This window comes from Manis javanica, chromosome 17 (genome assembly GCF_040802235.1).
Source record: "Manis javanica isolate MJ-LG chromosome 17, MJ_LKY, whole genome shotgun sequence".
Taxonomy (NCBI): Eukaryota; Metazoa; Chordata; class Mammalia; order Pholidota; family Manidae; genus Manis; species Manis javanica.
The window spans coordinates 1458619-1485567 of record NC_133172.1 but is presented as its reverse complement, the minus strand read 5'-3'; the positions used below and the strand labels follow the sequence as shown (position 1 = coordinate 1485567).

At 49.7% G+C, this 26949-nt stretch overlaps 1 protein-coding gene across 4 annotated transcripts; it reads left to right on the top strand.

The window, feature by feature from the left end:
* Nucleotides 1–1771: 1771 nt before the first annotated feature.
* On the top strand, nt 1772–21773 carry LOC108387458 (uncharacterized). Of its 4 annotated transcripts, XM_037026029.2 has the most exons (5): nt 1773–2554; nt 2773–2917; nt 4064–4190; nt 11466–11561; nt 15579–21773. In XM_037026029.2, exons 3-5 carry the CDS (start codon nt 4157–4159, stop codon nt 17201–17203), a joined length of 1755 nt encoding a protein of 584 aa, XP_036881924.1. In that variant the 5' UTR covers nt 1773–2554; nt 2773–2917; nt 4064–4156; the 3' UTR covers nt 17204–21773. The 4 variants fall into 4 exon arrangements, with proteins under 4 accessions (XP_036881923.1, XP_036881924.1, XP_036881927.1 ...); XM_037026028.2 differs by lacking the exon at nt 2773–2917 and having other exon boundaries at nt 1772–2554; XM_037026032.2 differs by lacking the exons at nt 1773–2554; nt 2773–2917 and having other exon boundaries at nt 4064–4153.
* Nucleotides 21774–26949: the final 5176 nt, after the last annotated feature.

Below are 26949 nucleotides of genomic sequence, written 5' to 3'. Positions count from 1 at the left end.
CGGTTGCTTACTTGTAAGGCAGTAGGAATAAAGCTTCCCAATGCTTATCTTTTCACACTATTTTAGTTTTGTACCATTTGTTCTCTATTCAAAAAATGTTTTTATTTAAATCTATTGTATTGCTTTAAAAAAAACAATTTATCAAGATTGTGAGCCAGGACTCCATTATATATTACTGTAATCTTTATAGTGTGTCTGCTTTGTACTGGACAATTTTTTGAAATTTTGGGATACAGCAGTAGCACAGCAAAGGCCTTTGCCCTCATGAAACATCTGGAGGGGAAGACAAAAAATAAATAATAGTTTTAATAAACAGGTAAAGTATATACCAGAAGTTAATCAGTGATATATACATATCCTAAATATTTGTATTTTTCTGAGGACAAAGACAGTATCTTACACAGAGGACAATTTCCAGTCACAGAGAATTTAATAAATCCATATGTATCCTATTACATTCATATGTAATCCATCTTACATATAGATCATATGTCACTTCTTCATAACAATGGATCAATACCAGATATGATCTGGTTAAGAAGTATGTCTTTTTTACCATCTGGAGATTAAGTATGGTTTAAAGAGATGGTTGACAAGAGAGTAGGATATAATGGCTAGTTTTATGTGTAAACAGTGGGTAGGCTATGTTACCCATTTATTAGTTCAAACATTAACCTGAGTGTTGCTGTGAAGGTATTTTATAGATTTGCATAACACCTATAATCAGTTGACTTTAAGCAAAGTGTTTTATTTTGGTAATATGGGTGGGCCTTATCCAATCAGTTGAAAGGCTTTAAGAGGAAAAGTAAGGGTTCCCTGAGGAAGAAATTTGGCTTCAAGACTGCAGTATTAGCTCTGGTTGTAGTTTCCAGTCGGCTAGTCTGCCCTCTACCCTATGGATTTAGGATTTGTCTGGCCCACCATTATCATAAACTAATTCCTTGAAATAAAACCTCATATATTACCTATACATATATACACAATACACATATACACAGTTACCGAAGATGTATATACATACTTATAAAATATGTATATCCTACTATTTCTCTGCAGAACTTACGAACTCTTCATTCCTTGACCTAATTAACATCCTGTCACTATGCTTCTCTCTCATCTTAAAAAAATTAAATCTCTTAAAGACATTTCTGTACTTCTGATTCCATTTCTCAAGTCTGTATGCATCCTTAAATCACGAAAGATGCCTTGTATTCTCTCAGCTCCACAGTTAGAGGGGAAAAAAAATACCGTCAGTGGTGATATTCTAAGATTGCTTAATATACCTCTGGGTGGACATTAGAATCCCTAAAGAGAGTTTGTTGTTTTTTTGTCATCATCCACCAAATGAAGTCAGGTTGTTCCACGGTTCATGCTCCGTCCATTCTCTTCCAATCTACACCCATTCTCTTGAAGCGCTCACCTAGCATCAGGGCTTGCAGTAAATGTAAGCTAACAACTCCCAAATTTATACAACCGGACACTGAACCCTCTCCCCAATGCTTAGTCATAGGGTGTACATGACATGCCCTTCGTGGTCTCGCAGACCAATCCACACTTGAACCTGGAGTCCTGGGTTTCCCTCCAAGCCTCCTCCGCCAGCGGCCTCCCCGGAGCAGGGGACCGCAAATCCTTTCCTCCGGTGATCGGCCGGCCAACCACGTGCCTCAAGAGGTTCCCACCTCGCGGAAGGGGTTCAAGGCCACAGAAGGCCCAGTACAGTGCGGTTGGTTAGTGCGCAAGGGGTTGAGGTGGGACTTCAGGCGTCCTCCTGGGGAAGACTTTCAGCCACTCCTGTTTGCTCTCCCAGATCATCCTGGAAGGGGAAAGTCACCCGGGAAGCCGAGGATCTGGTTCCGCGAACCTGCACTTTGCCCCATCCAGGGCTGATGGCCCTGCCTCCCGAGCCTCAGTTTCACTCCGGCATAGGATGGACGCTCCCACGTCTTCCCCTTGGCTCCCCTGAAGTCGATTCACTGTAAAAAGTCAGGTCTGGGTCCGGGAAGGGCACCTTAAATCGGAGGAAGACTTCTCGGTTCAGGGGTTCTTCGCGTCTTTGCTTAGAAAGGAGAAACTACGTTACCCAGAAAGCCGTGCACCTCGTGTCGGACGGCCCGCGGCGGGGGCGTTTCCGGCGGCTCCCCACGGGGGCGGGACTTCCGGGTTGCTCCCCGCGGACGCCATTTGCCTCTCCGGCCCGGTCCCGCCGGCCCGGAGTCGCCGAGTACTGGGCCCGCGCCGCTTCTCCGGCCTTTCGTCGGCGCGGAGCCGAGAAGGGGAATAATCACCTTCGTGCGTCACACGGCCCGGGACTCCCTGTACCGGGCGCGTCCCCTGTTCGCCCGTCGCGCCGCGCGGCCTCTGCGGGGCCTCCGCGCCCGCCCTGCGTCCCCGCCGCAGCCAAGGGCGGCGCCCTGGGTCCCGTGCGCCTTCCGCTGCGGCTCGGAGTGCGGCGGGCCGTCGAGGCCGCCCGGCAGGCCGCCCCGTACTCGCCTGTCCCAGCTCGCTCGGCCCTCAGGGTCCTGTGATGGCGGCGTCGCCGGCGCGGCGGACACAGGTGAGTGGACGGGGATTCAGGAGCTGCTGCTGCCCTGCAAGGGCGGAGGCGGTTCCCGAAGGGTCGGGGAGCCCAGACAACCACCGCGTTCATCTCCGCAGGTGTGCTTTTGGGCATGTGGCGCTGGTTTGCTTCCTAAATCATCCGCATTTCCAAAACGCGTGTGGTTTCTGACTTGCCGGATAAGATGTTGAAAGAGTGGGTGATGCCTCCCCCAGGGGCTGCCGTCATACCCAGAGTAACCCCCCAGCCCATCGTGTTCTGCAAGGGTCCTCAGCCCACCTCCGTCGTCTTCCAACACGCGATCTTGGGCGCTTGGCGGGGGACAGGGCTTCCGGGCGAGAAGTGCGCGACAGAGGCAAGGTGTGTTGGTCGTTGAAAGAGGCCCGGGTGGCGGGTGGGGTGGTCCCAGCGCCTCCCAGCCGCCGAGAAGGGTGTCTGGGGAGGCCAGGCCCTGCGGTCTCTTGTAGGGGTATTTCAGCCGCCCTCGGTCAGGACGGCGGCCGTGGCCGAAGGCTCGTGCTCTCATGGCCGAGGCCCGTGTCTTCCTTGGCCATTTGCGTTCCCTAATCTGAAGAAACCTGGCTCCACGGATAAGTGCTGTCAGGGCTCAGGAAGGAAAACGAGACCAACGGCTCGTCGTGGAGTCTCCTTGGGAGCCTGGGAGATCCAGGGGATCCCAGCGGCACGTAGGGAGCTGGTCCCGGCCCACTGTTACCCAAGTATGTGCCAGCCCTCCAGGGGCCTTTCCCGAGAGGTCAGTGATGAGGGCTCCGATGCTCTGTCCCTATTCATAGAAATATTTTCCAAAGTGGATTTAACAGCCGAAATTGGTGGAAGTGGTTCACAACCGTGTACTGTGTATTCGCTGTGACAGTGGAGGCATGCCCGATTACTCCTTAGACCCTGTGCTAGATCAGCCCGCGCTAAAATCATGCCTCCTAATGAAAATCCCAAAGCACGCTGAGCATTGAATGATTTGTCTAAATCTTGCAACTGTTACTGGTGAAGTGGGAACTATTATTGATCCAGAAACTGGGTCTCAGAGAAACAAAGTGCTGTCTCCAAGGTAACACAGCTCCCAAGTGTCGGGTTACAAGCGTTTGGATGCAAACCACAAGAGACTGACTTAAGCTGGGGCCTTTAGTCAGGATGTGAGGCCCCCAGCGTGGGGCAGGCAGCTAGCAGGACCGTTGAGGCTCAGGTGCTGTGTTGTTACCATTACCGATACAGTCACACCATTATTTACTTATTCCTTGGGCATCCTAGAGCCCTCACTGCACCTCACACTGCACGTCATTTCCACTGTCTTGTGTGTGACTCTCTACCTTTGCGTTCTGCCCAGAGCATCATCCATCTCCCCCGAGAGCCCAGCACGGAGCTCAGCCCTGGGAGGCGCTTGGTGATTCGGCCCTTGATCACGCTGTACCTTCACCAGCAATGCAGTCAGGTGCTGATCCCACCCAGCAGCCCCAAGGCCAACGCTGCTACCTCTGTTTGACTTTCCAGGTGTCCGTGACCTTCGATGATGTGGCCGTGACCTTTACCCGGGAGGAGTGGGGGCAGCTGGACCCAGCCCAGAGGACCCTCTACCAGGAGGTGATGCTGGAAAACTGTGGGCTCCTGGTGTCCCTGGGTAAGGCCTCCCCACCCAGCGCTTCCTTGCCTGCAACCTGTGGCTCCATCCGGCTGCGCAGGGAGCCTCAGCGCCAGCCCTCCCTCCCTCCCTCCCTCCCGCCCACGCGTCAGCCACTCTGCAGACCCACCTCCTGCTGCCCTGTCTTTTTGGGCAACACACATGGTCCCCCTTCGGCTCCTGGAAAGTGGCGGGGAAACGGGCCGCCCTGCAGAATCCAAGGGCAGATTTCCGGTCCCCCTGGGAGGGGCTGGGAGGGGCCCCGGGCCCACCAGGACTCTGCGCTGGCTTGTGGGCCTCTGTCCCGTGCTGGGTGCTGGCTGGCTTAGGTCGTGTCACTCTTCAGAAGGGCAGGTTTGTGACAGGACTGGCCGCCCCGTCCTTGCTGCGTGTGTCCCCAGATTGCTTGTCTGCGCTTGGTTCTTCTTACGCTGCTGCTGGGCTCTGTGGGGCATTTTTGAGGCCCCCGTGGCCCATACCTGCCTGGACCTTACCCCACTGTCCAGCACAGACTGGCCTCTGTCTGAGGTTCTCCCCTCGTGTCCTGGGAAGACAGCTGACTGAGCGGGCCTGTGGGCTCAGTGTCCCCACAGCCCAGGTGGCAGGGCCGCGCTTGGGGACGGGGTCCAGGAAGGGGGTGAGTCAGGCCCCCGGGAGGCCTTTGCCCGCACTGCCAGCGGGTATTGTTCTGCACGATCTCGGCTCTGGGCCTTGGTGGTCGCCACTTGTTTCTGGGGCCGAGATCCTCTGCCAGGACGGGAGAGGGAAGTTAGAGTAGTGCCCCTCCACAGATGTGCCCAAGGAGACACTTGGCAGTGTGTGTAGCCACTTCGGTTGTCACACGTGGGCATGGGTGGCACTGGCATCTAGGTTAGAGCCCAGAGATGGTGCCAAGCACCCTGGCTGGACAGGATGGCCCCTCGACAAAGAACTCATCCAGCCCACCGTGCCAGGAGTGCCCAGGCTGAGAAGCAGCCGCTGCCCCGTTTCTCCGCTTGAGGGTGGTCGCGACAGACCACTGAGCCTGAGGGAGAGCAGGGCTGGGGGTCCGGGGCTCAGGGCGAGACGTGCCTGTCCCTGGAGACCAGCAGCCATGTTCTCTGGCAACGAGAGGAGATGGCACAGAGCTGGGAAAGGTCAGGTACACTCGGGGATTTCATGACAAACTGTCTGGAGGTCTGCCGTCCGGCCGTGCAGCCCTCAGCGCTCACCGTCACCTCTGTCCCCAGCTCCCCGTTCCCTCACCAGCCGCCAGGGCCTAGGGCTCTTTCCCCTGCTGTGCCCTCCCCCTGGTGAAGCCAGGAGCTTGGTCACTCAGCCTCTCCCGCAGCGGCCCCTCCCGCACAGTTCCCGCGTCCTCACCAGCTGTTGACTTGGCCCGCCTGCCGTGGGAGGTCTCCCCAATCCCCCTCTTCCTCTTTCCCTATTTGTAACCTTCTAAACCAGTCGTTCTCCCCAGGGATGATCCTGCTCCATGGGAGAAACTCAGTGACCTCAGGAGGCCTTTGTTGTTAAACTGGGGTGTGGGTGCTGTTGTCACCTGGGGGTTGGGGACCTGGAAGGCCACTGCACATCCTCGTGGACACAGGCAGATCCTCCCCACCCTCCAGTAGAGACTTGCCTTGACCTACATAGTCATGCCAGGTTGAGAAACCGTGTTGCAGAGTGCGCCAGGAGACGTCAGCAGCTGCACCGGGAGACAGCCAGACATGCCCATTCCAGTATTTTATTTTCCTGCATCCTTATTTTTTTTGATGGGAGGACTGGATTTAATGCTGACTATTTAACACCCCTTCTTTCCTCCACTCCCCTCAACTGTCGCTACTTTCCCCTGTTCAGCAGAAGGAGGAGCCTGTGCTCAGGGCCTGAGAGAGCAGCATGAGCTCTTTGTGACTTTGAACAGCGTTTTGATTTCATTGCATGGCGACCTGCCGATAAGGGAAGTGATTGGGTTTCCCACTTACCAGAGTGATGATGCATGACTCCTATTTTGAAGAAAACCTAGATTAATCCCTTTTAAGTGGTAGTCAGCCACTGCAGCATGGATGCGCTGAGCACTGTGCTGTTTGGGACCGTCGGGCACTGTTCATGCCCAGGTGGCACCCCCAGCCCACTGATCTGTGCCTGTGGGATTCCAGTTTGTAGGGGTGACTTCTGAGGGATGGCACAGAGAGAGAGGCTAATGCCATTGAAAAAAGAATACGTTACAGATCTCAGAAGGGGACAGTCAGGCCTCCCAGGGCCCCAAGGGGAGGCAGCAGCTCGGTCGGGAGGAGTGGGAGGGGGGCGCAGAGTCTTTGCCGTGCCGTCTGCACGAAGGCAGGGCGCAGGGTCGGCGTTCAGGCTGGGCTGGCTTGAGTGTTTCAGCGGACTTTGGGGCGCAGCTGAGGTTCCCGCAGTGCTTTGGAACCTGGATCCGGGCCGATGTGGGGCAGGGAATGCCGGTGGGCGGAGTGAAGTGAGGTGGGTGTGGCTGTGGCTGTTGAGTCCGCTTGTGAAAGGTGTGCCCTGAGGCAGGTCGTGGGGACTAGCTAGCTCCAAGGCCCTGAAGGTGTCAGGTTGTAAAAAAAAAAAACAAAAAAAAAAAAGCGACGTTCTTTAGTGATTCAGTAGTGGGTCCTCTGATATTTTGATATCATGTTAAGGCAACTTTGGGGTAATGCCCACGGAGATTTTTAGAAAGATGGCACAAGTTGCCCTAAAGAGTATGGAAAAGCATTTTGTTATGAGAGCAAGGGACCCAAGTGGAGATAAAAGCAACCCTTGCAGGCCGGCCCCTGATGGAAGTTGCCCGTTTATCCAGCCTTAGCCAGGAGGAGCCTCTAAAGTTGAGGGGGGCATCTGACAATATTTTAGTGGAGTTGAAAACTTCTTTTCTCTAGTGAACACTTCTGTTTTCAAATGTGAGGGTTTTCCACACCAAGCAGTTCTGACAGTGACTGGAGTTAGTGCAGACCCCCCAGGTCAAGGGCTGGGTCCCTCAAGACCGTCCCTCCCGCCTACCCACTTCAGATGCAGTCAGGAGTCCAGGTTGTCACCTGTCCTGACCAGCCAGCTGTAAATCGGGCTCCCACAATCCCTTCCTTAGGTATAATACTTGCTAGGACGGCTCACAGAACTCAGGGAAGCACCTCACTAACCATTACATATTCATTATAAAGATGAAGCTCAGGAACCGCCTGATGGAAAATGCAGAGGGCAAGGTACGCAGGACGGGCTGCGGGGCTGCTGCTCCCTCTGCGGGCTGCCGCCCTCCCAGCACCTCAGGGTGGCCACTAGCCTGGAGATGCCCAGCCACTCTAGTTAATGTTTTTTATGGAAGTGATTGTTGAAATTATTGGCCATTGGTGATTGAACTCAATCTCCAGCCCCTCCCCTCCTCGGGTCATGGATGGGGCTGAAGTTCCCAGCCTCTGATCAGGTGGCTGGTCCTCCCGGCAACCAGCCCTTTCTCCTTAGGATCAGTCCAAAAGTCACCTTACTGACGTAAACACAGGTGCGGTAGAAAGAGGCTTTTTATAAATAATGAAAGATGCTCCTTTCACCTTTATCTGCTATGAGATATTTCAGAAATTGGGGACAAAAACCAAGTATTATAACAAAGGATGTTTTTATTGCTTAGGAATTGACAAGGATTTTAGGGCTCTGTGCCAGGAATGGGGACAAAGACCAGATACATATTTCTTACTGTGTACCACAGCGTGTCATCAAGAGAATGAGCGGTCACTGTCTGAGAAGCCGGACGGGAGGTCCTGGTGGAGAGCTGGGGCATGAGGTAGGAGAAGGCTTGGGGAGTGGGTGCCCCTCTCGAGATTCAAGAGATTGACTAGAGATTTAATTTAATGTGAGAGATGAAAAGGCAGCTTCTCCCAGATTGCCCGGGCAGAAGGGAAGGGGTATTCCAGGATCATGAGCTGTGTGGGCAGCAAGCTCGGGAGCAAAGCAGGATTCCTGATAGGAGAAAGCAAAGAGGTCCCGTAGCTGGTTTCTGTCTGAGGAGAGGCAGTCTCCCGGCATCTGATGGGGTGAAGGTCTCAGCGTCCCAGACCAAGTTGGCATCGTTGAGGTCTTGGTCTGGAATGTGGGACTGGGGTATCCTTTGCATGTGGGTACCCACTGGAGTTGGCGTGACATTTTAAGTGGCCTTGTGTAGAATAGACCTTCATATATTTGGAGGTGAGGCTTCGTATACATTTCCTTTAAGTATAGGAAAAGGCAGTGGGACCCGTTTGTAAAGTTGGCATGAGATCTAAGTAGTTCCAGGGGGCCCCTGAATCAGGGCGGGGGGGCAGGGAGGCAGGACAGAGACTTGCCGAGAGTTTGTCTGTCAGACTGGAATTTGAAAATGTTTGAGGAGAGCCTTGTTTGAAGAGACCATTATGTCTTTTAGTTAAATCAGCTCTTTGGGGCCCATTCAGGCCTTAATGGTAAATGGTATTTTGAATGTCTGCTTCCAGAGCCCAGCATTGGGTAACTGGAAAAGCAGAATTTGTGTCTAGGTTATAATCAGTATTGTCTGTGCCTCCAAAGGGACTGAGGAGTGGCCTGGCGAGGCCTGTGTGTGGCCTTCGTGTGTGTAGACGTCTGCGATGTTGGCTTATTTGGGGGTATCTGGGAGGCGAGAGCCTCCGTTCCTTACCCTGAAGGAGACGGTTTTTAGGCAGCAGCCCAGCACTTTATAATGAATGAAGATGGACATTTGGTGGTACTGCGACCCCCTGAAGTTTGGCCGAGTATTGTCTCCTGGTCCATTTGTATTAGGACGTTCTGGGATAGGGGTAGAAGCAGTGTCCGGCTGAGCCCCTTCCCGTATGGTGCACAGCAGTGTGTGTCTTACAGTTCATGGAGGTCCCACAGCTGCCCACTCAGTTAATCCCACGGGCTCCCCAAGAAGCCCAGGGGCCTGGCGAGGGTGACCCCCTCCAGCACCAGGGCATCTGGCAAGGGCCAAGGACAGGAGAGGCCACCACCACCTACAAGTGGAATATGCCAGAAGGCACAGGGTGGGTTTCATCCTGTCTTGAGGCCTCCGTGGCTCTGCTGAGCTCAGACCCAAAGCATCCTTGAGCCGCTGGGTGTGGGAGGTCACAGGCTCAGGGCTTGGGAGACTCTGTTTCCGGGAGAACACAATATATAGTTTAGTCGTTGTTCTAATAGTGTATAGCCAGAGGCTGGGCGGGGGAACACTGGTTCCAATCAGAAGCCACTGGGCACCCTACAGCCCTCAGATGGCTCAGAGGTGCTGGGAGGCACAAGAAGAGGTTCTTGAAGCCGCTGTAGTGAAGGCGTCCCTGAGGGCCCCAAGGGAGTGACTGTGAACAGTATTTGCCCATATTTTAGAGCCCTTGTTGGAGGGAGCCCCACTTAAGGGGAGCTGAGTGGTGAGCTTCAGCATCAGTGAAATAAAATAGTTTATTAACGAGTGGTATCTTGCCTCCAGACCCAAAATAATACTAAACAATATTATCCAAAACTGTCCCCAAAAGGACTACAGGATGATGGCTGTACATATCCGTAAGTGTGTCAAGTGAGTCTCCTTGGACAAGGTTGTCGCCAGGGTAATGTTGTACCTGTGCTTCCTAAAGAAAGGCGGGTGCGGTGAGGTCCCGTCTGCAGACTGTTCGATGGCAGAGCTGTCACCTACCCCAGGGAGCCTGGGAGGAGCGCCACCTCCCTTCAGCGGTAGGACAGCCTGGCTGAGAGGTGGTTGAAATAGGCATGAGCAGAACACGTTAGCCTAATCTACGTGCACTAAACAATTACTGGGTTGTCGGCTGGGTATGATGTCAGTAATTCTAGGTTGTGTTAGTCAGCTCAGGCTGCCGCTGCCGCGGGGCTTCATTAGCAGGTTCAGCCCGCACGCCCGGAGGCCAGAGGTCCCAGGTGCGGGCACCAGCGGTTTCTGACAGGTGTCTTCCTGGCCACCTTCTTGCTGTGCCCTCCCTTGGCCGCTCCCCTGGCACAGAGAGGTCCTCTTCTCAGGACACCAGTCCTACCAGACCAGGGCCCTACCCCGTAACCTCATTCAACCTTAATCACCTCCTCAAAGATGATCACACTGGGGGCTAGGGCTTGACCTATAAAGTCTGCGGGGGCACAGTTCAGACGCGCTGGGGACGAGGTGGCCAAGACTGTTGCAGCCTGCGGGAAGGTGTCCTTTATCTTTGCAGGTGCGAGAACAGGTGTGATTGGGCTGCCAGATGGGGAAGCGTGGGGATGACGCCCTTTTATTATTTGGGTTTTGTGTCATACATTTACTTCTCCCAAGGCTCCTTTCCCACTCACAGTGGGCTGTTTTAACTGGAGTCTGTGGGGTCCCATTTTATCAAGCCAATTTGTAAGTGTCAACAGTTTTTTTGTTTTGTTTTGTTTTTTATTAAGGTATGGTTGATATACACTCTTATGAAGGTTTCACATGAAAAAACAATGTGGTTACTAAGTGCCAACAGTTTTAACTGTGTGTCATGTCATAGCATCTGTGCTCAATACAGGATATTTTAGGACAGTATTGTAACTGGGAAATTCAGGCAAGGTTACAGCCTAAGGGAAGTATACCTATTTTTCCTTTTATATTTAGTTACTTTTTATAATTGGAGAGTAAAAAATTTGAATTTAGTGAGATTCCCCCACGTAGAGCTGTGATTTGAGCCCCAGTATTAATAAGTTCATGAAGTTTTGTCAGTTGGTGCATTTTAGTAAATTTTAAGGTTAATTTAGAAACTGTGTTGTAGTCAAAAAAGCCAACCAGGGCCCTAATTTGGTAATGTAACTTCTAAATATATACATTCTGTTTTGCTGTATGTAACTATTGTATATAATTTTTTAATGTAAATGATGTAAGTTTTTAGTATACAAATTTCGGATGTACAGTTGGGTCTATAGGCAGTATTTTATAACTCAGTTATATATTGCATATTATTTAGATACCTTTTATTCTCCCTGCGTATCTGGGGGCTTGTTTTTTGATCAGTAAATAGTCTAGAACTAGTAATTAGGAAACACCTTCTGGAAGAAGAGGGTCGTATTCGCTGAGTCTCATGGCTGCAGCTGAACAGAGTGTGGGCTCGGGGCGTGGAGGTCAGAGGGAGCAGGTGCTGTCTGCACAACAAGCACTGCACTAAAGTCTTTGGTGCGTATACCCTTGGCTTCCAGGTCACAGGTCAGCGTTCTGTGTGGGTGGGCAGGAGCCATGTCATTCCAAGTTCTTGTCCACCCCCTCAAGTCCCAGACTAGATTTTCTTTTCACAGAAATCATTCTTTTTTCTCCATGAGTAGGCTGTCCTGTTCCCAGACCTGAGCTGATGTACCAGCTGGAGCACGGGCAGCAGCTGTGGCCAGTGACGAAAGGCCTCCCGCAGAGCGCCTGTGCAGGTAGGAGCCTAGAGGCGGGCGGGAGGAGGGCCTGCAGGCCTGAGGCCGGGAGGGGACCGCTGCTCCTGGTTCCCTCGGGAGCTGCTTGTTCTGGCCTCTGGTGGTTTCAAGCCACACAGCCCTTTGACCCAGAGGCAGCAGTGCCTGGCAAGGAACCCTTCCCGCCTCCCAAGTTCCAGCCAGTCGTCCTGCCATCTGGGCAGTTGAGAGCCTGGGTACAGCGTCAGAGAACCCCCCCACCTCCACCTGCGTCCACCCATCCCAGCACGTAGCAGCTCCCCGGCCCTGGGTGTCAGCACGTGGCCACTGATGTGTCCGCTTGGGGGTGGCAAGCCCGCCCCCCCATTGCCCGCTCCCCACCCGTCTGCACTCCTGAGACACGTCTGCAGCCGCTCCTTTTCCCTTGTGGCAAAGGTCTTCCACTGGCCTTGGCCAGTTCCTGACCCGGAGTCTAGGTCACACCTCAGGGAAAGGTTTCCTTCACTTACGTTCTTCTTGCTTCTCTACTCAACATAAAAATAGGCTCGTGTTCCTTACAGTTGAAGAAGAGCCATAAAAAACACTCTGTGTCACGCTGTATTCGTCCACTCCCTGCGACATTTAATTGTCCACATCTTGTCACTCTCACGAGCAGTGCTGCCAAGCCCTTACATACTGGTCGTCTTGCACGTAATTGCGGGCGTGTTTTGATGTTTCTCAGGAGTGAAATTGTTGAATTAGAGGCTTTGGAAAGTTTTAAGTCTTACAAGACTATTCCCATTGTGCTCTGAAGGGGCCCTACAGGGGCCCTACAGGCTGACACCCCCACCAGGAGAGAACGGAGGCGCCTTCTGCCTGCGCCTCGCCCGGTGCTCGTTCTGTAGGGCTCCTCAGTTTTTGACGATCAAAGGAACATGAGGTCCTACCTTCTATGGTCTTGATTTGTTTTTCCTTCATTGCTAAGGAGCTTTAGCACCTTATGATGTGGGCCAATCTGTATTTTCTTCTTTTAAGTGTCCTTTCATGATAAATGCCTGTTTTTCTGTTAACCTGCTCGCCTTTTGATTTGTAGGGACTCTGTACATCATGCATGTTTTATCAGTTACAGATGTTGAAGATATAATTTTCTGCTTTTTAATTTTTCCACTCTTAAAAGTGTCTTTTGTTAATAGATGTTCTTAGTGTAATCTAGTTTGCAACATTTCTTATATGATTACTGATTTTGTGTATTACGTAAAAGTCTTGCTTTACCCCCAATATCAAAAAGATACTATTTATTCTAAAATTTTCTTAACTTGGCATTTGACATTTCACTGTTTTCAGTTTGAAATAGAGTTTGAGTATAGTGTGGGGAGAGGGGTAGTTTTTTCACTCCTGGCATCGACCAGTTTTTCTGGTTTCCTTCTTTACTGTGTTTTCTCCTTTCACCACTGAGTCGCTCTGCCGCCTCTGCCTTCCGCCAAGGCTCCACACAGATGTTAGCGTATTTTCCAAACTCGGTTCTTTTTCACTGCCCGTCTGGCTGTTCTCTGTCAGGGCCACAGTGCAGGACAGTCTGTCATTCCATCATGTGTTACGTGGTGAGGTGGCCTTCACTCTTCCCAGTGTCCTTACTCTCGTTGCTTGTTCTGTCATACGAACCCACAACTAGACCACTGAGTTCCATGATGACCCAGTGGACACTTCATAGGGCATTGTATTGATTTATCTTCTTACTCGGGTAGAACTCTCAGTTTTATGTCAGCAGATTATCTTTTTCTCCAGTTTTATTGAGAAATAATTGACACACATCACTGCAGGTTTCCCCTGCTACCTGATAGTGGAGCATTCATTCCTGCGGAAGCTCTCATAAACCAGAACGGTGTAAGGCGAAGAAGTAGTTGGCATTAGTTTATATGGAAAAATGTTGAGTGTTCCCAGACCCCAAAACTAACCTCCTGTAGGCTTTTCTGTTACCTTGGGACACTTCTCACTAACTAGTTCACAGACTAAATTGCTGCACAGCACAGACGCTCAAAGACACAGCTCAAGGCAACGGTGGCCTGATGCCGAGGTACCCAGTGTGGTCCCCAGGAAGGGGAGATGGGTGAGGCAGCCCCAGCTCCCGGGGCGCCTGCTGCCTCGAACACCTGCTGCAAAACAAATGCGGGACAGTATTCCACTTGTTTCACCTTTTTTCATGAAAGCGAAAATCCTCTCTGACTTGCTTTCAGTTAGGAGACCAGATACTAAAGCAGGTATTTCATAAAAGTGAGCGGTGTAGCGTGAACTTTAGAGAAGCGGCGAAAGCCTGTATGAGGTTAAGGCGCACAGCATGTTTCCTTTCCATGTGCTGTGGAATGATCGCCAGGTGGGCTTGGCTAGCATCCATCTTCTCACACAGACACAATAAATAGTAAAGAAAAAGGGGGGAAACCCTCTGTGTGGTGAGAACTTTTCTCACTTGCTCTCCCAGCTTTCCTGTACCCCAGCCAGCAGTGTTAGCCACAGGCCTCCTGTCCCACATCACACCCCTCTGCGTGCTCACCTTACACCTGGAGGTTTGTACCTTCCAACTACCAACTCCCTCTCCCCCCACATCAAATTCCTCTTGGATGTAGCTCTTTTCTAATGTCTTCAAGTAAAGTACCAATTTCTCCATCTAAATAATGTACGTTTTGCTAGTCTTTTCACAAAGCTGTCGCTTCGGCATATCTGATTCAGTGTATTCAGTCCAGTCCTTCTCACCGCTTGCGTTGTGAGCCTGGTTCTGGGGGTTCTTCCTGTCCCCCAATCAGAACCTTGGAAACCTGCTCCTCTTCTTTCTCCACCTGCTCTGGATTCTCATCAGCACTCTGCTCTCACGCTCCGCAGTGCCTTTGTACGTTCTGTCTCCTGGAGCTCGTGCCCTTCACACTTTCTCTTTGTGGCAACTCTTTGGGCGCTAAAAGGCACACATCACGGGGCACCTCCTCCTGGAAGACTCCTGGGATCTCTTCCTGCACACAGTTAGTCGAACTCCAGGTCAGCAGGGCAGAACTCCACAATAGTCAGGAGTGTCCAGGTTATATGACACCAACTACAAGTCGAAGGATTTTCCAAAACTACCCTCAGGTTCAGTGATTTGCTGGAAAGACTCAACAAACTCCATAAAACTCACTATACTCACAGTCATGTTTGTTAACAAAGGATACAAATTAGAAGAGGGGGTGGAAGTGTGCAAACACTAAGCCTCAGTGTCGTTAGTGACTTGTCATCTCCCAGTGTCAGCGTGTGGCAGTGTGTGCATGGTGCGTTTCCAACCCAGGGATCACACCAGAGCCCTGGCATCTAGAGTTCTATTGGGCCTTTGTTATATTAGCATGACTGATCGAAACATTTCACTTAGGGCACATTCTCCTTCACTTTCCAGAGGGCCACCTGGTTAGCTCATGACTCAAAGCTCCAACTTTGTAAGGTTGGTCTTTCTGATGTGGCCAGACCTTAACCCGAGTCATCTGTTTAACATACACTATCTAGGAGCCCCTGATGAGTTACTGTTGTCGTAAACTGTCAGGTATGTTCCTTGGGGCTCGCCCACCCTGGGTAATTAAGACATGCCTGTCACTCTGGAAATACCCAGGGTTTTGAGGTTACCCAGACTTCTCTTTGGAGAAAGTTGGTTGTGCGTCACCCACGTCCTGTCTTCCGTCAGGGCCGCACTGGGCACCTTTACTAGTGTTATTGTAGCAACATGGACATCCTTCCAGGAAACTGAAAACACAGCAACATCATTACCCTGTCCAGCCACGGCCATTGTGGCCTTGTGGTGATGTCTGTACTCTGTCCCCTCTGTCCCCTCACCAGGGTTGTCCTCAGGGTCTCCCTCTCCAGGTATCAGACGGCCAAGCCCCATGAAAAGAAAGCTACTGTAACCTTGGGATTCAGAAGTAGCAAAACATAGCAGATTCAGAAACATTATTATCATCTTCATTCTTTTTTTCCCCACAGAAATGCTGATTTTGTTTCTTCCATGTTGGCATTACTAACGGGCCTTGTTGTGTGTTGGATTTCATCCAGGTGACAAAGGAAAATCCAAGACCACAGAATCTACCACTTGTGAGCCAGCCCTGTCTGAAGGAGCCTCACTCCAGCTAACACAAGAAGCCCCCAGGGACTCCTGGCTGAGCCAGACCAGGGATCAGGGTGGGCCACTGGGAATGCAAGAAGGACACTTGAGACCAAGGTCAGAGCCCCAAAGGGAGAGGCTCCCTCAGAAAACAAGCCCCAAACATGGTGGCTCAGGGGCAGCAGATGGTGTGTCTTCAGGGAATGTCCCAGAGCCAGTGCCCCGAGGACATGCTGTCCATGACAGTGACTCCTGTGGATCGGGTAAAGATCCCGTGATGCAGGAAGAGGAAAATACCTTTAAATGCAACGAGTGTGGGAAAGTTTTTAACAAGAAACACCTTCTTGCTGGACATGAAAAGATTCACTCTGGAGTGAAGCCCTACGAATGCAGAGAGTGTGGGAAAACATTTATTAAGAGCACACACCTCCTCCAGCACCACATGATCCACACAGGGGAGAGGCCCTATGAGTGCATGGAGTGTGGGAAGGCCTTCAACCGCAAGTCATACCTTACACAACACCAGCGGATTCACAGTGGTGAGAAGCCTTACAAGTGCAGTGAATGTGGAAAGGCCTTCACCCACCGCTCCAATTTTGTCTTACATAAAAGGAGACACACTGGAGAAAAATCCTTTGTCTGCAAAGAATGTGGGCAGGTCTTTCGCCATAGGCCTGGATTCCTTCGACACCACATCATCCACAGTGGCGAGAATCCCTATGAATGCTTTGAGTGTGGCAAGGTCTTCAAACACAGGTCATACCTCATGTGGCACCAGCAGAGTCACACTGTGAAGAAGCCCTATGAGTGCAGTGAGTGTGGGAAAGCTTTCTGTGAGAGTGCAGCCCTCATTCACCACTATGTCATTCACACTGGGGAGAAGCCCTTTGAGTGCCTCGAGTGTGGGAAGGCCTTCAACCAGCGGTCATACCTCAAGAGGCACCAGCGCATTCACACTGGGGAGAAGCCTTTTGTGTGCAATGAATGTGGCAGGGCCTTCACCCACTGCTCTACTTTTATCTTGCACAAAAGGACCCACACTGGAGAAAAACCTTTTGAGTGCAAAGAATGTGGGAAAGCCTTTAGCACTAGGAAAGACCTCATTCGACACTTCAGTATCCACACTGGGGAGAAGCCCTTTGAGTGCAGGGAGTGTGGGAAAGCCTTCAACCGCAGGTCAGGCCTCACGAGGCACCAGCGGACTCACAGTGGAGAGAAGCCCTATGAATGCATGGAGTGTGGGAAATCCTTCTGCTGGAGCACAAACCTCATTCGCCATGCCATTATCCACACTGGAGAGAAGCCCTTTAAGTGTAATGAGTGTGGAAAGGCCTTCAGTCGCACCTCATCCCTCACGCAGCATCGAAGGGTTCATACTGGGAGAAACCCTGTCAGTGTAACAGATGTGGGAAGACCCTTCACAAGCGGGCAGTCCTCAGTCACGCTCCGAGAACTCCTTTTGGGGAAAGACTTTTTGAATGTAAACACTGAAGGAAAGCTTTTGCCAGAGAAAACATCAGCCACAGCATCTGATCGTACATACCAAAGAGAAACTCCACAGGTATCTTCACACTGAGAAAACCTATCACAGATCATCAGTAGTCACATCGTAGAGATTGTCTCAACCTAGAGCCTTATTCTACATCTGGGAATTAATCCAGGAGGGAGAGGCCACTGTTCATTGTGCACTAAGTGAAACCTTTAGCTGCATTTTTCTCCTTAGTTTACACAGCAGTGTTATCTCAGGAATTTTTGTAAAAAGAGGTGGAAACTTAGAAAACAAACATAACAGTTTCTTTGAGACTTCTCTGTCTAGTTTATTGCACTTTGTCATGGACTCCTTGGTTTACTTGAGACTGGCAGATAATGTCTCAGAGGCCAGGGTCCTGACCCTTTATGTGTCTTGTGTATACATTCATTGGTTTGCCGTGTCAGGAGACTTAGGGCAGGTATTTTAAGGAGATTAGATCCCCATATGAATGGGCACATGTTACTGCACCAGTTAAAACTGCTTAAGGCTCTCAAAAAAACAACTGTTCTTTGATGGTTTTAAGCATCACTCAGACACTCTTGATCCAATCTGTTGTTTACTTCAGTAGCTATACAGTAAATCTTAAAATTGGATAAAGTGATTCCTCTCTCTTTATTATTTATATTGTTTTGCTTTACTAGTTCCTTTTGTTTTTCCATATAAGTCTTAGGATGCAAAGGATCTTGCTCACATTTTTATAAAAATTGATTTACATTTGTAGATCAGTTGAGTTAGCAGCATCATGAACACAGTACATGGTATGCTTTAAGTAATTCTTGATAATTTTATTACCATTTCATAACTCAGCATACAGTTTCGGTAACATTCTTTAAGATTGTATCTAGGTTGGGTGGTCTTTTTTTTTTTTTTTTTTTAGTCATCATACATGATGTTGACTTCCAAACTTTAATTTTCCACATGATCTTTAGTAGTATACAGAAAGATCACTGTTTTTTGGATGGTATTTTGGTATACTGCAATCTTGCTGAACCCACTTATTTCTAGCCATTTCTTTGGATAGAGCCCTTGGGATTTTGTTCATAGATATGTCAGCTGCAAATAGTTTTATTTCTTTCTTCCCTTCTCTGGATCTGTTATTTCCTTTTCTTACTGCACTATCTAGGGCTTCCAATAGTAGTGAAGGATATACTTGGCTGATTCCTTGTATTATGGGGGAAATGTTCAGTTTTTGTCAAGTACAATGTTAAGTTTTTCCCAAAGTTCTTTAACAAGTTTAGAAAGTTTCTGTTCTTAATTGGCTGTGATTTTTTTGTTATGAATGAGTGTTGGCTTTTGTCAAATACCTTCCATCAGCTGATATGATCATTTGCTTTTTCTTCTAAAGCCTGTTTATATGATGTATTGTATTCAGTTTTGAATATTGAACCAGCTTTGCATCTTTGGAATAAACCTACTTGGCTGTGGAGTGTCAGTTGTTTCATATATCAAATATTAAATCCTTCTGTTTGGTTGTATTTCCTTGAATTTTTCCTCTAATTTCTTGATTGGTGTGTAGTTCTCACTTTTTTTGTGTTTCTTTTTGACCACTGTCACTGTCTGGCTTTGGTGTCAAGGTAATAGTGGCCTCCCGAGTTGAGTTGGGAGGTATTGTTCCCTGTTCTTTAGGAAGTCTGTGTAATTGTTTTTGTTATTTCAATGTTTGATAGCATTCTCCATTACCAATTGGACCTTGAGACTTTTCTTTTGGATTCTTTTAAATCACTTGGTGTAAGTATGGAGCTATTCAGGGTATCTGTTTCATATTGGACAAATTGGATAGTTCCTCAAGGAATTGTTCCATTTCATCTAAATTTTCTAACTTGCAGAATTGTTTGAAGTATTCTGTTATTTTTAATTTCAGCAGGATCTGTACTTACATCCCATTTTATTCCTGGTTTTGGAAGTAGGTCAACTATTTTTATCTTTGTCAGTGTTCTTAGACATTCATTAGGTTCATTGATCAATTTGAAGAATTGGCACTTTATTTCATTGATTTCTATTTGTGTTCTTAATTTCACTGGTTTTTTCTTAGGATCTTTGTTATGTCTTCTACTTTGGTTGTATTTTTCTTCAGTTTTTCGAGGTGATTGTTGAATTTTTTTTCTTTTCTAATGTAAACACTAAAGTACTACAAAGTTCCCTCGCCTCATTGTTCTAGCTTCATTTTGCAAGTTTTAATTACAAGTTTTAATTCACTGAGTTCTAAGTATTTCTTCATTCCTTTAGAGACTTCCTCTGTAACCCATGGATTATTTAGAAGTACATTGTTGAGTTTCCTAAGTATTGGTTTTATTCAGATCTTCTGTATTCTTGCTGACCTTCTGTCTAGTATTTTTGTCAGTTACGGAGAGGGGTGCTGAAGTCCTGAAGTGTAACTGTGGAATTGTCCGTCCCTCTAAGTTCTGTCAGTTTCTGCTTCAAGGATTTCAAACCTGTTTGGGGCATATACATTTAGTAGTACTACGTCGTCTTGGTGTATTGACCCTTTGATAGTTACATGTCTTTTTATCACTTCCTCTTGTTACCTTTAAAGCATACTTTGATATTAATGTAGTCACTACTGCATTTTGTTTATATATTTAATTTTTCCATAAATAACTTTATTTTCAACCTTATCTGTAATATTACATTTGAAGTTTCTTGTAACAACCTATAGTTAGTTGGCTTATACTCTCTCCTCCATTCTGCCACTTTTTAAAATTGGTAGATTTATTTAGGTCATTTAAATATAAAATAATTGATGTGTTAGAGCCTTAAGCATACCACTTTATTTGTTTTTTTGTTTGTGTTCTCTTGATATAGTTCCTCTTGTTTTCTGGTGGTTTTGTTGTTTTGGTGGGGGCTTTCCAGGGAGGGGTCTGTCTTGGGTTACTTCAGCATTTTTTATTAGAGTTCCATTTGATACCTTTGTTAAGTATGTCTTAATTTTTTTTACTCAAGGCATTGCGTATACATAACACAGTCTAACATTATCAGCATTTTAGCACTTTGATGTATATAAACCTTACTTGCATTATTCTTTATATTCTCCATTCTTAATATAGTTGTTCCAAGTATTTTCTCTTCATACACTGAGCACTATATTGGATGTGGTTGTAATTTTTGCCTCAGCTGTCAACCATTTTTTACAAAATTCATAAAAAGCATAAGTCTGTTTGCCTCTACTTTTTCCCATTCCATTGTAGTTTCTCCTAGTAACCTTTCCCTTCTGTTTGGCAGATTACATGTAGCCTTTCTTCTAAGATAGGTCTACTGTTGACAGATATTTTTGTTTTCCTTCATCTAAAAATGTCCCCTTCTCTTCCCAAAAGTATTTGTGTGGGATGTAAGATTGGGGGTCCACAGTTCTTTCAGTACAACAAAACCCGTTACCTCCTGTCTTGAGTGGTTTCAGACGGGAAACCTGCTGCCATTCAGCCCATTGTTTCCCTCTCTGTAGTGCATCCTTTCTATCAAGGGCTTTCAAAGTTTTTTTCTTTGTCTAGAGTATTGAGAGGTTTGATTATGATGTTATGGCATGGGATTTTGGGGGTTTATACTGTTTGATATTTGTCCAGCTTTTTGTATCTAAGTGTATGGCCTTTGCCAAATTTGGCGAGTGTTCCATAAGTCTGTCTCCAAATAGCTTTCAGCCCTCTTTCCTTTCTTCCGGGGACTTGAGCGTGTCGTTCTGGGCGCGGCTCCTTCCTGCTTTCTTCTTTTTCCCAGTCTGTTTTCGCCGTTGCTCAGATTGATTTCCACTGATCTTTCTTTGAGCTCACGGATTCTTTTGTCTCCCATATCTAATATGCTGTTGAGCTTGTCCAGTGAGTTATTTTTTTGGTTATTTAATGTACATGTTACTTTTTCACATCTTCTGCTTCCTTGCCTAGTTTGTGATGCCAAAGAAGGGACTCTGAGGAAACAGGCAAAACTGCAGTCCAGATTCACGGTTCTCCGGTGGTTTAGCCTGATGTTGGAGTGAAAATCTGAATTACGTGGAGGAATGGAAGGCCTGTTATCCACACACATTTCTAAGAACAGCTCTTACAGCTGAGGGTCATCTGCAGATTGTTCAGAATTGTGTTCTCTTGGGAAGATGGGTGTGTAAATTTTCTGTTCTTTAAGCCTTGTTACAAGTCCCAGCGGGGACGGGGTGTGATGTAGTGAGTCATAAGAAATACATATTTGGAGAACCAAAACAATATTTTCAGATGACCAACTACATATTTCCCAGGTATGTCTGGTCTTCATGCACAGCTCTTGAAAACACCGCAGGGTCTTAGAGGTGAAACGGGCGTCTTGTCAAGTTAATGAAAAACTCTTGGACCCCCACCCAGGGGCAGGGCTGGAGGCTGGATCAGCCAGTGGCCAGTGATTTAGTCAATCGTGACTATGCAGTCAAGACCTCAGAAAACCCCTTGAGAAGAGCTTACCAAAAGGGAATTTTGACACCTCCTAAGGGTCTCATGACCATGAGAAATCTGGTTCTCTGCTTGGGGAGCCAGAACACCTTCAGGTGCCACCGAGCCAGGCCCCAAGCTCCACCAGGATAGAAACTCTTATTTGGGACCTTGCCCTATGCATCTGTTCAGCTGGCTGTTAACTTGTATCCTTCATTAAACTGGTAAATGTATTTTCCAGAGTTCTGTGAGCCACTCTAGCAAATTAATCGAACCCAAGGGGGAGGTTGTCGGAACCTCCAGTCTGTCAGAAGCGCAGGTTAACTGCCTGGGGCTTGTGGCCAGCATCTGGAGTTGAGGGTGGAGGGCCCACGCTGTAGGACGGAGCCCGTCGTCGAATCTGGTGCTGTCTCTGGGCAGATGGCATCAGAATTGGGTTGAGTTCTCAGACCCCCTGCTGGTGTTGGAGAGTTGCCTGGTGTTGCGTCACGTGAGAAGACCCCCCCACACACACACATACATCGGAATCGAGTCCAGGAACCTGAACAGTCACACTACTATTACTGCTGTGTGTGTGTGTGTGCAGCAAGACACCATCGTAGGGGACACCTCTTGGAGACACCACCTCTTGGAGGAACAGTCTTCCTCTTTGTGGTTGGACACATTACCCCTCCCCAGCTTGTCCAGGGCTTCCAGCTTTTTTATTCTTTGACTCCTTGGTCTTTAACTTCTCCCTCTTGATCCCCTCCTATCATACTCGATGCCTGTGTTCAGGTCTTTAGCCTCGCCCCCTGGCACTTGATGCCTCACATGCCCCTTGAGCCTCTGCCCTTTTCCCTTCTCTCAGTCACACTATATACTGTCCTGTCCACCGTCCCCACCCCTTCTCGTCCCTTTCAGTGCACTGACAACCAGCGGACAGCCTATGCCATTGTCAAGGGACTCAGTCGGTCTGTCATATTCCCTTCCGGTCCCCCCCCCATCCCTCTCAGCTGTTCCTGGGCCTCCTTCTTGCTGCCGCCCCTCTGGCTTCGCCTTGCCCGGTTCCTGTGAGTTCTGCCCTTTCTTCAAAGGATCTGTGTTTCCTTTCATCCATCTACAAACTTGTGCTTCCCAGGGTCCATCCATGGCCATTGCTACTTGTGATGTGTTCCATGGGTGAGTGAATTCCCCCTTGAGGCATTCTGAGGTCAGGTACATCATTCCAAGTCCTTGTCTGCAGGCTGCACGTTACCACTGGTCACCCTTCCACACGTCTGGATCATACACACCGGGCCTATACGCATGTGTCGCGGGGCTGCGGCCATGGAGAGGAACCGCAATCATCAGAACAGTATTTTCAGCTCTTGTTTGAACGTTTAACATACCTCTTAATCTTTGCAGTAAGTCTGTGTGGTAGGTAATGTTATCCCTGTTTTATAGATCAGAAAACTAAGGTACATAAAGTTTAAGGAATTTGTCCATGTTTTTCCAATTGATGAGGAAGTGGGAGTTTGGGAATTGGGGGTCAGGTGGAATGGCTCCGTTTTCCTGACCACTTACTTTCCTATGTTGCGTCTCTGTGGCTTTCTGTGCACTGCTTCAAAATAAACCAAACCATGGTGGTTTGTAAATTTCCTTATTTGACGATACATCTTGACCACCCCTTTAGGTTGGGTGAGGTAAAAAGCTCATTTTTTAATGGCTGTGTAATCTGTTGTGACTAGAAAACAGACGATGGCTTGAGGTGGCAGGGAGGTCGGTCAGGGTGCAGGCATGTGTTTGGCTGTCAGTGTACCATTTGAAGTGCCTGAAATCCCAGTGAATCCCACTGTCTTCTGCCTTGTTCAGGTCACACAACTTGCAGCCATTATCTTCCCTACATCCAGCCTGTCTATTTCATAGATAATGTGTGTTCTGGTGAGTGGCCACACACAGCAGGATGTATTTATGATAATGCTTAGGTCCCTTGAAAGTGTTTCCACAAAGCTGTGTAGATCGTGAGCACATTGTATAGCATATGTTGACCTTAACGGGAACCTACCGGCTTCTGTGGCCAGACCAGTAAGATGTTAGAACCCATAAGGAATGTTTATGTCAGGCATCACCAAATCTGCCCGTTTCAGTTACCTTCTCTGGGAGTCCTGGGACTCAGCCTGATGTCCTGCCCGACGGCCAGGAGTTGTTACAGCTGAAGGATACAAAGCGAACGGGGCGCAAAGACAAGTCCAGAGGGAACCAGGGAGGTCGCCAAGGACACGCTTAGTGTAAGCTCCGTGGGGTCACCACAGTTGAGAAGTCACCCAAGGAGGTCCCCCGGAGATTCAGTGCTGAGGGTCTTGAGTGGGGGGTGCTCTCTTGCTAGCACAGCAAATTCAAGGCTTCAGAAGGATAGGTGTGCAGCATAAGCCATATTTGCACAGAAGACTTGGTCACGCTCGCCACGCATTGCTGGGAATGGAGGGAAACCTGCCAAATATCTAAGGTCCCAACCCTGGCCAGGGGCAAAGCTTGCAAACTCAAAAGAGTATAGCAGTCTCAGGTCTGCTGTGTTATTTTTTCAGAGGGACTTAAATGGTACTAAAATGCTGATTAATTCAAACTTCTATAACAACGAGTTAGAACTTTGAGGTGAAGTGTAACCATTGTAACCTCAGAAAAATCAACATCAGGTAGAACTTAGAAGCTAACCAGGGTTTAGTGACGACAAGGCGCAGAGGGGTCGTGAAGGACTGCGCCTCTTTGTGGTGCTGACGGTGCACACCACTTAGGGCCCATATATGTGTATATAAAAGTGTATGTATACATTTACCATTTATGAATATCTATGTACACATATATATATGAGCTATATGGCTTCAAGTGGTTTGACTTGCAAATACACCTACCCATTGTTTACCTTTATAACACGTGTACTGGCCAGATCAAGGCTGTGTGTTTCTGTAGCACATATGTCCCCAGTTTTTAATCTTTGTTCCTGTCTGTCGATACTCTAACTTACGGCTTCGATAGAGAGAACTAAAGAGTGTGTGTCACCCAGCGCGCCTAAGATCGAGACATACATTGTTTGAGCTGAGTTACAGTCACCGATCTGTGTGTGTTACCCTGGGAAGTGCAGGCACGTGGCCCCAGCCGGGAGCCCTTCGCATAGACCTGATGCTGGAGACCTTCCTTCGGGAGCCAGGCCTCTCGGGGCCCGTGCAGCTCCGCTCTGCGCGCACACTCGGCCCAAAGACGGCTTCCCTCGCAGGTGTGGGGTCTGAAATGGTCGATGATGTCCTTAAACTTCAAGGGTTAAAGATGTGTAATCTGTTTGCCCACAGGTGTGTAAACACAGCTCACAGTTGAGTGAGCTAAGCTGAATTGTGCAGGGAAGGTGTTTCCTGCTCAGAGCGCAGTCAGGAGTAAAGCGGGACCTGCGGGAGGACTTCCTGGTCCTGCTCTTTCCTGCTGCGTGGCTTTTTGAAAACGCCTACTTGTCTGCCTGTATTTTTTATATCCCTGTGTTAAGCATGTGTTTTTATTCTGAAGTTTTCACTGCGGGGACCTTGATCCTGCAGAGACTGCCCCTCCCGGGCTAGCCGATTCCTGCAGACAGCAAGGGAGCCACGCAAAGCCGGCTGGAGCCCGTTCTCCTCTCCAGCTGTCCCGGGTCGAGCACACACACACACCCTTCCCCGACCAGCCCAGTACCAGGTGCCAGGCCCCCGGGGGCAGGCCCCGCAGTCCGCAGCCCGCTGACATCGCCCACACCGGCTCACCGGAAGCCTGCCCAGCCTGCTCGCCTCGTCCTGCTCGTTCCTTCAGGCCCAGTGACCGTACGCCTTCCCTGGGGCGCCCCCTTGTGGCCCTGGGGCGCCCGGCGCGCCCCCTCTTGGGCGGGAGCTGTGACCATCTTCAATGCAGTCGTCCCATCTGCGGGCCTCCTCATACTAGAGTAATAAAGCGTGCGTTTTAAACAACACAGCTGAGAGCATTAATGGGGTGATAAATATGAAGAATGTAGCAAAGCAAATCAGCCACTTTGATGTCATTTCCCAAAAATGGGGTGTCGGGCACCAAGCCAGTGGGGACCTCTTAGGGTAGAACCAGGAGCAGAGCCGCGGACACATTGGGGAGCAATGCCGAGGAGGGGTGTCCGGGTGAGCACGCAGAAACCAGGCTTCGGGGTGGCTGGCGGCAGTGAGATTCCAGCTCTCTCCCGCAAGGTTGGTATTTTAAGCAGATTGTTCCGATGCCCTTCTCGTGCCCCCACGCTTCTGGCCATGACCGAGCCCAGCTAGACACCCCAGGCTCCTGAGCGGCAATCCCCGTGGTCCCCACACTGTCCCCAGCGTTCTGAGGGGAGCAGCGCCCTCGCCGTGCCCCCCCTCCCGCCCACATCGCGCCCTTGGCCTCCCCGTAACAGGCGTCCTCACCATCCCCTTCCTCGCCGTCGGCATGAACCCGCGCCCTCCGACAGGCGTGCACCGGCCGCGCGCCTGCCGGGCCCGCCGAGGCCGTGACGTCCGAGTCCGCGCGCTGCCGCGGTGCTGCGACGGTCGCCCGGCAGCCGCGGAAGAAACGCCCTCCCCCGGGCCCGGAGGGGACCCACGGGCCAGTGGGCAGGATGGGCGCCTGGAGGGCGGCGGCGGCTCGGCCCGAGGCCCCCGGTCGGGAGCGCGAGGGGCGCGCGGCCCGGGCTCCCAGGCGCCGGGGCTGCAGCCTCGGGCCGCGGCGGGCGGTCATCCCCTCCCGCCCGTGGGGAACAGCGCCCCAGGTGTGGACACCATCACCTAAACGGCCACTCCGGGCTTTACCCCTCCGGGAAGCTGTGGAGGCTGGTCTCTTTCCCGTGCTTGCCTCTCCGGTCGGTTTCCACTGAAGCTAGAGGTTCAGCTCAGATGAGATGCTGCGCCTGCTTCCCTCCGCCCCCTGAAAGCGCACCCTCTTCCCCAAGGCGTTTCACGATGGCCCTTAGCTCTTGGATGAAAGACGGATCCCTAACATGGCCCATCCGTGGGGCTTCCCCTGCTGTGGGACTGGCCTGATTCACAACCTCTCTCCCCGCACAAATCTCACCTCTCTTCTCCTTTCCCCTCCTGTTTCCCTTTCCGTCCGCGCCTGGACAAGGCTCCCCCCCCACCACTCCGCGCGGTTGGTGGGTGCTTGTCCCCCACATCTCATCTCGGAGAGCATTGCCTCAGGGAGGCCCTGGCCAGAACACCCATTTGGATCATAACCTTTCTATTTAATAAGCAAATAGATTAATTTATGTATTCCTGCTCTCTGCAAACCGCCTTGAGGCCCCATGGTCTGCTAGAAAGCGTCGCGAGGCTCAGAAAGGCTGTTATACCCACAGCTACAGTTTATTACAGCAAAAGGATGCAGACCGAGATCGCCAAAGGGAAAAGCACGTAAGGTCAAGTCCAGGAGGGGCCAGACAAGCCT